This window comes from Symphalangus syndactylus, chromosome 10 (assembly GCF_028878055.3).
Source record: "Symphalangus syndactylus isolate Jambi chromosome 10, NHGRI_mSymSyn1-v2.1_pri, whole genome shotgun sequence".
NCBI lineage: Eukaryota > Metazoa > Chordata > Mammalia > Primates > Hylobatidae > Symphalangus > Symphalangus syndactylus.
The window spans coordinates 120,209,124-120,223,003 of record NC_072432.2 but is presented as its reverse complement, the minus strand read 5'-3'; the positions used below and the strand labels follow the sequence as shown (position 1 = coordinate 120,223,003).

Below are 13,880 nucleotides of genomic sequence, written 5' to 3'. Positions count from 1 at the left end.
GAGGTCAGTGCAGTGTTTGGGGACATTGGGTGGAAGCACAGGGAAGGCCATTAGAGAGCTCTGGAGTCCAGGATGTGCACGGGAGATACGGAGTCGTGCGGCACGGGCACATTTTAGAGGGGGGCTGAGGATTCAGGTTAAAGACCTATGAGGAGTGAATAGAGGCAGAATTGCAACCAAAGGAAGGCGGCGTAACAGATGCAAATACAAATGCGTTGAACAGTGGTGCCAAAAGACCCCGAATTCAGGTATAAGGGGGATGGAAAGTAACACATCGACTTGTTTAAGGCGGCATACAGCCTGCAGCCCCCAGCATGGCTTTGCCCAGTACCAGGGAAGACGGAAGCAAAGACGAAAATACCGACGACCAACAAAAAGTGTTGGATGACGAGCCTACTGGCAGAAATTGGGGAGGATTTCCCCTAACTATGAAGCCCATGGAGCCTGAGTTTCAGCAGCCACCCAGACAAATCGAAAGCTGCTTTGTCCCTTCCTCCCTCTCCCCTGTCTACACCCTGAGGATCAGACGCCACTGAGGTTCCGATGTTGGACCTTTGGGATCCAAAGAGGTGGTCTGGGTGCTGCAGAGTCGTGCTGCTGGGTTACTCCTTGCAGCATGCCCTTCTGCTCTCTGAGAGCTGGGTCTCAGCTGTAGGAATTAAGGGAGGACTCCCACTCTGGGGCTCCAGGAACATCTGCAGCATGTGACAGGGGCACTTACTGAGCTTGACATTTGTTGAGTGAATGCCTAAACAATTGGATCAACCCCCAGGGAGAAAGTGAATTTGGGAAATGTGAAAGGGAAATAAATCTCGGGGCCCCCAAATCACCAAGCTAAAGGGAAAAGTCTAGCTGGGAACTGCTTACGACCAACCTGCCTCACACTCCATTCAAAGTCATCCCTCTGCTCACTGAGATAAATGCATATCTGATTGCCTTCTTTGGAGAGGCTAATCAGAAACTCAAAAGAATGCAGCTGTTTGTCTCTCATCTACCCGTGACCTGATAGATGAGAGAGCCCCCTCCCTGCTTGAGTTGTCCCGCCTTTGCGGACAGAACCAATGTCCACCTTACATACATTGATTGATGTCTTGTATCTCCTAAAATGGATAAAACTAAGCTGTGCCCTGACCACCTTGGGCACATGTCGTCAGGACCTCTTGAAGCTATGTCACAGGCACACATCCTCAACCTTGGCAAAATAAGCTTTTAAATTAACTGAGACCTGTCTCAGATTTTCGGGGTTCACAGAAACAAAAATTGAGCTGTGAGATCTAGCCATTTCTCCTGAGCATCAGGGCATTATTTTAATTAAGGGAGTTTTCTGACATGTCCTAACTCTGTACTGTTCTCCAGCTGCTTTTTGAAGTGACCAGGAATCCTGTTTTCTTCTGTCCTTCATCCTACAGCACCATCCTAGCGACTGCAAGCTCCAGGAAGTAACTGGGCAGAGAGAAGGGGGAACTGGTGGCAACATGGTGCATCCTGGGAGGTGGAATTCCTACAGGACAGTGCGGCAGGGATAGGAAGCACCTTTTCCGGTGTGCATGTGGGTTTGTAGTTTATTGTTCTGTGTTTTTGTCAGTCCTCATTTTCATAGTTTCAGGAGTGCTACAAGCATAGAAGATTTCGCCTCCAGACAGCAGAGCCACCCCCTTTGATGCTGAGAGAGGCTGGGAAGGTGCTGGGAGCTGGGTCACCCCAACTGCTGTTCGTTGTACCCGTCTCATGTGTGGGTTTTATGTGTAGCTGAGGGAATCTAGGATTTAGATTTCACCTCCTTTGGTGTTGAGTCTATTAATTAAAAACAACAGGCTGGGCACAGTGGCTCAGCCTGTAATGCCAACACCTTGGGAAGGCCAAGAAGGGAGGATCACTTGAGCCCAGGCATTCCAGACCAACCTGGGCAACAAGCGAGACCCCATCTCTCCAAAAAAATTTTAAAAAATTAGCTGGGCATGGGCCAGGCACGGTGGCTCATGCTTGTAATCCCAGCACTTTGGGAGGCCGAGGTGGGTGGATCATGATGTCAAGAGATCGAGACCATCCTGGTTAACACGGTGAAACCCCGTCTCTACTAAAAATACAAAAAAATTGGCTGGGCGTGGTGGCAGGCACTTGTAATCCCAGGTGCTCGGGAGGCTGAGGCAGGAGAATGGCATGAATCCTGAGGCGGAGCTTGCAGTGAGCCAAGATCGGGCCACTGCACTCTGTCTCCAAAAAAAAAAAAAAAAATTGCTGGGCATGGTGATGTGTGTCTGTAGTCCCAGCTACATGAGAGGCTGAGGTGGGAGGATCTCTTGAGCCCAGGAGTTCAAGGTTGCAGTGAACTGTGATTACACCACTGGACTCCAGCCTGGGCGACAGTGAGACTCTGTCTTTTAACATAAATAAAATAAAAACAACATGGGGGCATGACAAAATAGCACAGAACAAAGGGGAGGAATTATCCTGAAGATTCTGTGGAAGAAAATAATCTCTTTAAAAGGCCATCTGCAGTACCTGGAAGGAAGCTTTGGCATCCTTAATAAGGAGCCGTCTCTTTAAGCAGGAACAGAGGGAGGAAGAGGACAGGAGGCTGAGTATGAGAAGGGAGTGAGTGAGATAGAGAAAAACTGCAAGGAAACTGAGAAGATCACAGTGGACTTGAAACTCATAGAAGAGACAGTCAAGAACAGAGCTGTAACCAAGATTGAGAAAAATGGAGTAAGCAACATGGAAGACAAATTTGAGAAACATTGCCGGAAGACAGGGAGAGGGGGAAAAGAAAGAGGAGGGGAAGGAAAGGGAGGAGAGAGAGGGGAGGGGGAGGATTAAAGTCTAACAAAAACTATAAGAAAAAAATAAGAACAAATTAAAACTGAAATGACTGATAGAATTGAAGATTGGAAGTGCTTGTCACGCTCCAAACAAATTCATGGCAAATACTTTGAATTATAGGATACAAAATAAATTGTAATAACATCCAGGACTACAAAGCAAAACAACACAACAAAAACCTAGCAATTACCAAGGAATAAAAATCAGTCTGCTTTGCCAAAAGACAAATAATGGGAGAATATGTACAGGATTTTGAGCAAAGATTGTGAATCATCTGGAATTTTATATCCAGACAAGTTGTGCAAAGGTAAAATAAATGACATTTTCAAAATGCAAGGATTCAGAAAATATGCCATAAATGAGCCCCACTTGGAATAATTTGATTGAATATGTGTTATATTGCAAATGTCAAAAGTTGTTCTTGGAAGAGATGATATATAATGTTAAATAGAATTTAATAACAGTGATCATGTTATATAACTCCAGATTATAGTAACTAAATCCAGAAAATTTGGAGGCAAGGGAAGTAAACTTTCTTAAATCCCCATATGGAGGAAAAGAGGTGGGAAGGAACAGAATTCTTTTTTAAAATATTGTTTTATTATGTATTTCTGATATTGAAACAAGTATATGTTGAAAGATTGCTTTCAGGGACCACTAAAACACTAGGAGACCTTGAAAATAGCATACATACATTTCTTCCAAAACATGAAAAAATAGAGAAGGAAAAAAGTCTATACAGAAAGAATGACAACAAATGAAATAGTCATAAAAGAAAATCTCATCATTGCTATCCAGCAGATACACATTATCTAAATATTCTTATTAAAATCTAAGATTCTCAAATTAGATTTAAAAAACCCTATAATCAGCTTCTGATAAAAAATATCTCAAACTAAATGACCAACTGAATCACAGTACCAAGGAGTCTGGTTTCTAACAAAACAGATCCAAACAGAAAACAGGATGGTGATAACTTCAGGCAGGAATTCAAAGGAAAAGGGCAAAATGAGATATAAAGAGATTTTTTTTCCTGGAAAAAAAAAGCCATCAAATACATAAGGCAAGTTATTTGATATACACTGAAAGTTTGGTGGCATAATGATTACCTAGAAACTCAAAAGAACTGATAATAAAAGACTTGGTGAAGTGAATTCAAATGACATTAATTTATAAATATGAACACTCTTGATATCAGCAATATCCAGGAAAAAAATATACTGGAAATAAGACTCCATTCATAATAGCAACTGAAATATAAAACTACTTTGAGTTAAATTTTAAAACAGAACTACAAAATTTTACTGAAATCTAAAAAACTAATTAGAATAAGCAGGCAGTCATAACTCAAAATACCTAGAGGTCTGGTTTTGAAATTAGACAAAGGGATTTTTATTTAATTTGGAATAACAAGAAAAAAGTTTAGCAAAATATTTTTAGGAAAACAATGATAATTTCACTAAGATTTATCTTAAGGAAATACTCAGATATTAGGACAGGAAAATATGTACAAAAGATCCATCGTTCATCATGGAATTATTTAAAATAGAAAATAGTTGAACATAATCTAAATATCCAACAGTAGGGGAAGAGTTCAGTACATTATTCCATATGCTGGAATGCTACGAAGCCACTTAAAAAACAAAATTAAAAAAACAAGAATATTTACAGACATGAGGAAAACCTTACTTGACTAAAGCCAAACCTAAAACTATAGTCAGTGCCACGCCAAATTTGTAAATCTATCATATTTTAGATACTGTTAGCCATGGATATCTTTGGATGCTGTTTACACGTTTGTTGACCCCTACCCCCCACCCCCCGACTCCTCCCCTCCTCTGTTTTCTAGAATGAGAAGCGTGAGAAAGGGTCGCGGTATGAAAACGCCAGTCTGTTAGGTTTGGTTTAGTAGGTGCTTCTTGGTGCCCTGGACACAGGGTTTTAAGAGTTGCGAGGCTATGAGGAAGCCTCACCACAAGCGAGAGCGGGCGTAACCCCTGGGCTGAGTCCCAAGAGAGAGGAAGAGAAAAATATGGGGACAAAGGAAAGTCGCCGCCTTGACTCATTAGCAGGACGCAGTCACCTGCTGAGAAACAAGCGGCGAAGTTCCCCGGAGAGAAACTGGTGACTCCCTGGAAGAGAGGGGCTGGGGGAGGAACTAGAGTGGGAAGCGGCCCTCGCTAGGCACAGCCCAGAAGGTCCGGGTATGCAGGGCGGGCGTCCGCGGAGCTCAGCCAGCCGCGTATAGAACTGCAACTACTACTACGCAGCGGGTGCAGGAGGCTCATTGAGGCTCATTAAAGCATCCGGGGCTTAAGAAACTTCAGCGGCAGGGGCGCTGCTATTGGCTCCCGCGACTGGCATGATGTCACTGTCATCCAATCTGAACTCAGTTGCTCCTCCCAGTCTAATGCGTTAATTAGGAGTTAATTAACTCTTCCTAAGCCATAGGGGCAACAAAAACAACCCTCCTCAGCTTTTTGGCTATACTTTGCCAGACAGAGGAGTAAGAAGGTGGAAATGGAAATAAACTGAGTAAGAGCAGACGGGCAGGTTTTATAGATATAGGTGTATATATATGTGTGTATATATATACACACACACTCGTGTGTATATATATACACACACACTCGTGTGTATATGTGCACATATATACATATATATACCTTAAATCTATATAAATATATTTTTACATGGTGTATATAAATATATTTACATATATAAATTTATATATAATTTATATAAATATATATTTACATATGCCATATATAAATTTGTATATAATTTATATATATTTAACTATATAAGTATTGTTAAATATACACACTGCATAAACCATATATAAAAAATATACCATATACCATATATACATTATAATATACCATATTGTAAATGGTGTATATTTATACATAATGTATGTTCATTCAGAAATATGTATAAGGAATAATACATATGTATAAGGACTCACCCAGAATTCCACCATCCAGAGTTAATACTATTAAACATTTTTATGCAGTTTCTTTTTATATATTTAAACTCAAAAGTGTGAGATTTGTACAGAAATTAGATCACACTACATTTTTGTAGCCCTTTTTATTCACTTACTGTTTTCTTTGCTATTAAATATCTTCAAATGTATAGGATTTAGTGGCTGTAAACCTTTTCAACTAAATAGACATTCCATAAGTGTACCATTTTCCTTTATGGAAATCTATGGCATCCGTTTTACTGGCTCCAATGATTTGTGTGGAGTATATCATAATTGACTTCTAAAATTTCCAGGACAAGTGTGGGTACAGTGGCTCACACCTGTAATCCCAGCACTTTGGGAGGCTGAGGCAGATGGATCACTTGAGGGCAGGAGTTCGAGACCAGCCTGGCTAACATGGTGAAACCCCATCTCTACTAAAAATACGAAAATTAGCTGGGCATGGTGACATGTGCCTGTAAGCCCAGCTCCTTGAGAGGCTGAGGCAGGAGAATCGCTTGAACCTGGGAGGTGGAGGTGGCAGTGAGCTGAGATTGCACTACTGCACCCCAGCCTGGGTGACAAAGCAACACCCCATCTCAAAAAAAAAAAAAAAAATCCCCAGGTCACTATTATAAGCAATACTGCAATGGACACACTTACACACTTGTATATACATTGTATTTTAGGAGTCCTGTTCAACTAGGATAAATTCCTAGAAAGAAAACTCCTGTGTTAAAGAGGAAAATAAATGTTAGGCCATTCTGTCCAAGATGGTAGACTGCGCCCAGGTTTCCCTCCTCTTTCTGCAACACCATAACAATGTTAGTAAAGTTATAAACCCGCAACAACAAAGTCAATGGACCATGATGGGGAAGAAATTTGACAATGCCTTTTTCTGATTCTGGTCAATTTTCATAATCTCCCTAAGAAACAGAGACCCAACATGAAATAGGTCCTCAGCACTGTAGGCTCCTCCTCTACAGAATCCTGTATAACATCCCTCAGAGTCCATGAAGGCGGATCTTAAATTACAGTGGTCTGGGTTCTGACAGTTCATCTGGGGGATAAGTGTTCAAAACTTGAAATGCATTACCCAGGAAATAGTAAGTTTGATTCTGTATTACTGCAGAATAACTCCATCTACAGCTTTTGTCCCCAAGAGTACTCTTCTTTGTTTCCTTCTTCCTGGGATGTTTCCTACATTCTGGGCTCAGAACCTGCTGGATGAATCCCCGATACCTGCACTGCACATGGGTTTCTGTTGAAATGCTCCACCCAGTCCAAGGAAAAAAATGAAGCAGACAGAGACAATGCACTGTCTTCCTTCTTTCTTCTTTTTGGACTTTTGAAGAGCTATGGTGATCGTCCTTGAAAGGGGCCTTTGATATGATCAGCCCCGTCCTCTTACAGTCTGGGAGCATGAAACTCACTTCCTTTCTCCATCCCAGACAACACCTAGGACATCATGTTCTGCAGCCAAATCCTCAGGCCCAGGTTGGGATAGCCAAGGGCAGTCTGTTTCCTGTTTATTTATTTGTTTGTTTATGTTTTTTCCTTTTTTCATGATTTCTCATATTTCACTGTGTTTGAGCCTCTGCCAGGCACTGAGATACATGCAGAGGATAAGAGGATATAACAGGACATGGTCCTCGAACTTGAGAAGCTTATAGTCTAATGGGAGTAAAATATATTGTGCAAGTGCAGGGACAACATTCAGTTCAAGAACTCAAAGGAGCAGTGGGGTGGGGTGGGGAAGGCGGGGCTTCCTGTGAGGAGGAAGGCAGGATGAGTAGAAGAGAAGGAGCATGGGGTAACGTCTGCCCCATCTAGACTGTACACTCCTTGAAGGCTGACATACAACCGAGGATTTTACTTTCATAATATCAACCGACGTAAAGTATTTACTCCTGGGCCCAGCGCAACATAGAGTCTTGCAGTCAGAAAACTCCAGTTCATCATTTGCCCCCAGCATATAGCCATGTGACCTTGGCCAAGTTAGTTAACCTTCCTTGAGGCTCAGCTTCCTCATCTGTAAACTGGTAATAGTCATTCCCACCAGATAGGTTTATTGTGCAAAATCTTTGTCAAGAACTTACCACACGACCTGGCCTGTGCAGGAATCGGTGTCTAGCAGCTATTGTTATTGTTTCTGCCTAAGATTCTAAGAAAACAGGGCCCACCCCTCCTACAGTCTAAAGTGAGGCATGGGACCCCAAAGCAGGGTATCCAAGGAAGCTGACAGCCTGTTTTGCAAACCTCAGTGGACTTCCTTCAGCCTATAAGAAATTGGAAAATCAAAGGCAGAGCTGAGGTTAGAGGGCGGATTTCTTTTCTTTTCTATTTTTTTCTTTTTTTTTTTTTGAGATGGAGTCTCACTCTGTCTCCCAGGCTGGAGTGCAGTGGCGCAATCTTGGCTCACTGCAACCTCTGCCTACAGGGTTCAAGCGATTCTCCTACCTCAGCCTCCTGAGTAGCTGGGATTACAGGTGCGCACCACCAAACCCAGCTAATTTTTGTATTTTTCGTAGAGATGGGGTTTCATCATGTTGGCCAGGCTAGTCTTGAACTCCTGACCTCAGGTGATCTGCCTGCTTCGGCCTTCCAAAGTGCTGGGATTATAGGCATGAGCCACTGTGCCTGGTGAGGGTGGTGTTGGTATGCTGTGATCCCACCCATCCTCCCAATCCCACCATTCCAATTCCTTCCCACCCCAAGCCCAAGCTTCCACAGCCATGGAGAATGAAGGACATGTCTTTCTCTTCCTTCAACATGAATGAACTACCGGAATAGTTGCTATGTTACCCCTGGAGCTGGGAGGTCACAGTGGGCCACCATCTGACTATTGCTTGAGCAATTCAACAGACAGCATCCACGCTTGGCTGACTGCTCTGATGGCAGAGGAAAGGGAGGCTGCTGCATCAAGGATAGTCTGCCAGTCTGCCACAAAGGACATGTGACAATGCCCTGAGAACCAGATGTGGCTTGTGTGTAATCCCAGCGCTTTGGGAGACTGAGGTGGGAGGATCACTTGAGCCCAGGAGTTCGAGGCTACAGTGAGCGATGATCACACCACTGCATTCTAGCCTGGGTGACAGTCCGAGACCCTGTCTCTAAAACAAAAAATTATTTAAGTAAATAAAATTAAGAAATGGGTGGCAGGTGGAGGGAGGCTCTTTGAAGAACTCTCCAAAGTGCTACAAGGGGAAAAGCAAGCTCTAAACACCTACAAGGCCCAGAGAATGCCAAGGTCATCATCATGACCATCACAGTCTTGGATGACCTTTCTTTCCCTCACTCTCATCCCTTTCCCCTGTATCCCCATTCTGGCAGATGGGGCAGGAGAGGCAGAAAAAAAGGAGCTGACCCCAGCCCCAAACATGCCCAGGCTGGAGGGGGGCCAGAGTGATAACATCAAAGTCGAAAGTTTCCGTGGGACATATTGATCATTGAACTGAAGCTGTTTGGGGGACTGAAAAAAGGATATTCTATTATCTGAGTGAAACAAGAAGAGCAAGAAGAGTCAGGCAGGCCAGGCATGGTGGCTCACCCCTATCGTCCCAACATTCTAGGAGGCCAAGGCAGGAGGATTGCTTTAACCCAGGAGTTGAAGACTAGCCTAGGCAACTAAGTGGGACCTTGTCTCTACAAAAAATACAAAAATTGGCCGGGCACGGTGGCTCACGCCTGTAATCCCAGCACTTTGAGAGGCCGAGGCGGGTGGATCATGAGGTCAGGAGATCAAGATCATCCTGGCTAACAGGATGAAACCCGGTCTCTACTAAAAATACAAAATTAGCCGGGCGTGGTGGCAGGCACCTGTAGTCCCAGCTACTTGGGAGGCTGAGGCAGGAGAATGGTGTGAACCTGGGAGGCTGAGCTTGCAGTGAGCCGAGATCACACCACTGCACTCCAGCCTGGGAGACAGAGCAAAACTCTGTCTAAAAAAAAAAAAGAAAAAAATACAAAAATTAGCTGGGCATGGTGGTGTGCACTTGTAGTCCTAGCTACTTGAGAGGCTGAGGCAGGAGGCTTGCCTGAGCCCAGGAGGTTGAGGCTGCAACGAGCGTGATCCTGCCACTGCACTTCAGCCTGGGCAGCAGAGCAAGAGACTCTGTCCCCTTTCCTTCTCTCCCAGTCTCTGGCCCTTTTGACAACCCATGTTAAAAGACTCATTTGTTCACACCCTGCTCTGACATCTCTAGGGATGTTCAGCCCCTGGGGATTCTGCAGTGGGGAGAGGCAGCTGCAGTGCTAGAGGTCAGGATACTCATAAGACAAATCGTTTTTCCATCCCTAGCTTGCCTAACCCAATTAAAATGTTCCACCACTGGCAATGAACTTAGGTTCAGGCATTTTTGTAATGAACACAATATTACTGTTTGCTTGTTAGTTGCTGACCCTGATGGAGCACACATGTGGGGTGTCTGCTGGGTTCTCCATTACCCTCCCCCCCTGAACAGGACCCCTACCCCATACAGATTTCCACCCCCTGGTCAAAATCCTTGGCACCAGACACACACACCTGACCTAAAGTGAGCCAGATGGATTCTCTTGTCTGGACATTCTGAAGTCGGGATGGAGAGAGGGCTAGTCTGTCTCTCTGTCACCCCAAGAAATGTGGGCTGGCCACTGCTTGGAAGCAGAGAGGGGGTCTGTCTTGGAGATGGGAGATGCAGATGCAGATGCAGAATAAGGTGGGGTGGAGAGAAACAGAGAGAGAGAGACAGACTTCCCAGGTGCTGCTGCTGCTGATTCCTGGTTCCAGCCAGCTGTCCTTTTTTGTGTTGGTTTCTTTGTGATATCTTTCTAAACTTGAATGAATTTCCTGTTTTTGCTTATGGTAATTTGGAGTAGATTCCTGTTAATTTGCAGCCAAATGAACTCTAAATAAGATGCAACCTGGTACTAGGAAATGAAGTCGCACATAACCACATAACTGACCCATTTCAGGGCGTGGAGACAATAGGATCCCATCATTCTGGGATTGGGGAAGCTGGCTGCTTGTCAGTGATACACAAACAGAAACAGCTGGTGAAATCAGTGTTGCTGGTTTTTGGAACTTGGACAGTTTTTCTACTGAGACTGAAGCTTTAGGGAATTGTAAGGCCATGTTGAAGGATGTCAGGCTATGCTGGTGACTCTCTGGGATTTCAGTAAAGTGCATGGGGTCAAGTCTGAGGCTGTTGGGCTTAAAGTGGATGGGGAAAAACAGGACAACTAGGTCAGTTATGCAAACCCTGCCCCTGAAGTCCTTTCTGCTCATAGTATAGGATCTGAGACCACTTAGAGTCAATTCTCGAAGTTAATGACAGGACTCACAGAGCTGCAGCAGTTACACTCTGCAGCAACCTACATCGAGAACTAAATTTGGTGCACCAATTATGAAACAGTGAGGTTCTGGCACTTGGAATAAGGACATTCAGGAAAGGCCAGGGGAGCTGGGAAACCCTGAATCTTCCAAACTTCTTCTGGTTCATTTTTCTGCACCCACTTGCTGGACAAGATGGGGGGTGCCTCCCACTGTGAAGCACCCTTTGGAACCGGGTTTGGGATGATCTACAAGCTAACAAGCTGAAGGTGGACTTTCTCAACTGCCCTGCGCACCCTAAGGCAAAATCCCTTAAGCAGAGAACCCGAGCCCTCGGGCTTCCTTCTAAGAAACTGCAGCCCCACAGGCAGGGCCTAGCTCGGCTGCTCAGCTTCGCAAGCTGTCTAGAAACAGCTTTCAACAAATGCAGTCTCCCTAAATTAAATCGACAGGCTGCCAGTTAAGGTTTTATAGGTGCTGTACTGCCAAAAAAAAAAAAAAAAAACCTTAATCCCGGAGGACAGGGTCTTTAGATCAACACAAACCAACCACACACAGGACATCTTCATCCCTCAGGCAAGCTGCGGGCCAAGTCTGAGGGCTGCCAGCTGCCTCCAGAAGACATCACATGACCACAGTCAGTTTCTTCTCAGTCTCCTTCCGAGGTGGGCCGGGAGGACCCTGGACAAGGGCAATATCCCTGTGGGCAGAGCCTAAAGTGGTTTACTGGCTCGCCAAGGAACTCTCTTGGGTGTCAGCTGGAGTCACCATGCAGGGGGCCACAAGCTTCGTCGTGTGTCCCGTGGGAGGCAGTCTACACTTTACACTGTAACTGCCTGACGAGTTCTTCCTGTCCAATGCACAGACAAAACCAATTCATGGAGACCATGGAGTTTTATTGACATGAGGCCTGTCATGCCATGGGGGAGACAGAGTTATTACTCAAATCAATCTTTCTGAGCATTTAGAGGCTAGGGTTTATCAAAGACAGTTTGAAGGAAGGGGTGGAGGAAGCGAGGCAATGGGTGGTTGCTGCTGATTGGTTGGGGGCACAATCATGGGGCATGGGAAGTGTTCCTCCTGCACACTGAGTTGCTTCTGGGTGGGGCCACAGGAGCAGTTGGAGGGCCCAAATGGAGCCACTGGTCATCAAATGTGCAAAAAACCTGAAGAGATATCTCAAATGGCCAATCTTGATGTTACTTGCAGGAGTGACTGGGGACATTGCGTATCGTGTGACCTCCAAAATAATGACTGGCAGTCATTTATGTCTGCACCTTAGCTGAATTCAGCCTCCTCTCCTCCTCCTAGCCTGGCGATCCCTCATTAACTTTACAAAGGCTAAAGTTTTGGGGAAGGGCTATTATTAAACTTTATTTATTATTTATTGATTATTATTTAAACTATAAATTAAATCTCTCCTAAAGTAAGCTTGTCGTAAGCCCGGAAATAATTAAGGGCAGCTTGAAGGCCAAAGGCAAGATGGGGTTTGGCTAGATCGGATCTCTCCCACTGCCATCATTTTCTCACTGTATAATTTTTGGAAAGGTGGTTTCAACACCAGTAGCCTGCCCAGGGGCTGCTGTCTTGAGGGTCCTTCCTTCTTTGTGTTTAAGTGGTAAAGCTTTATGGCTACTAGCCAGCCTTTCTCCCAGTGTTCTATATCAGGTGGGCTATAGATGGTGGGTTTTTGTCATTTGCTTTATAGACCCATCCATTTGGGACTGATCTGGAGGAGAAAGGGGCATTGCCTGGGATCAGGACCTCACCTCTGTGAAGAAAGGAGGAAGTGACCATATTCCCGGAGGCAGTTACATCGGTACTGTGTGAACCCACTGCCATGGGAAGAGGCATGGACTCCAGGCTCCAGCAGGGTTAGTGGATTTTGTTTTCCTGAGAGCTTTAAACTGAATCTAAGAGAAGGCTAATGGGTTCCTCTGTGTGGCCCAACCACAGCGAACACTAGCACCACCAAAAAACACTGGCATCCTTCATGGCTGTGAGGCAGCCACATGCATGAGCCGCACAGAAGGTGGTCTGCAAAGATGAATGACGCAGCTTTGCAGAGAGAGGAGAGAGACACAGAGAAATAAAGAGGGAGAGAGAGAGAAAGAGAAGGATAAAGAGAAAGAAAGGGAGAGAGAGAGAAAGTGGAAGAGAGAGAAAGAGGGAGAGAGAGAAAGAAAGAGGGAGAGAGAGAAAGAGAGGGAAAGAGAGAAAGAGGAGAGAAAAAGAGGGAGAGAGAGAAAGAGGGAGACAGAGAAATGGAGAGAGAGAAAGAGGGAGAGAGAGAAAGAGAGGGAGAGAGAAAGAGGAGAGAAACAGAGGGAGAGAGAGAAAGAGGGAGACAGAGAAACGGAGAGAGAGAAAGAGGGAGAGAGAGAAAGAGAGGGAGAGAAAGAGGGAGAGAGAGAGGGAGAGAGAAAGAGGGAGAGAAAGAGAGGGAGAGACAAAGAGGGGAAGAGAGAGAGAAAGAGGGAGAGAGAGAGGGAGAGAGAAAGAGGGAGAGAGAGAGAAAGAGAGGGAGAGAGAAAGAGGGAGAGAGAGAGGGAGAGAGAAAGAGCGGGAGAGAGAAAGAGGGAGAGAAAGAGAGGGAGAGACAAAGAGGGAAAGAGGGAGAGAAAGAGGGAGAGAGAAAGAGGGAGAGAGAGAGGGAGAGAGAAAGAGGGAGAGAGAGAAAGAGAGGGAGAGAGAAAGAGGGAGAGAGAGAGGGAGAGAGAAAGAGGGAGAGAGAGAAAGAGGGAGAGAGAAAGAGGGAGAGAGAGAGGGAGAGAGAAAGAG

General features: G+C 44.9%; 1 protein-coding gene across 1 annotated transcript in view; it reads left to right on the top strand.

Moving 5' to 3' along the window:
* TRIM35 (tripartite motif containing 35) overlaps window positions 1–13,383 on the top strand; it is a 44,580-nt gene extending 31,197 nt beyond the window's left edge. The window contains exon 7 of the mRNA XM_055295792.2: window positions 12,808–13,383. Within this exon, the coding sequence (XP_055151767.1) occupies window positions 12,808–12,876 (69 nt within the window). The 3' untranslated portion in view covers window positions 12,877–13,383. The remainder of the gene's footprint in view (window positions 1–12,807) is intronic.
* Window positions 13,384–13,880: the final 497 nt, after the last annotated feature.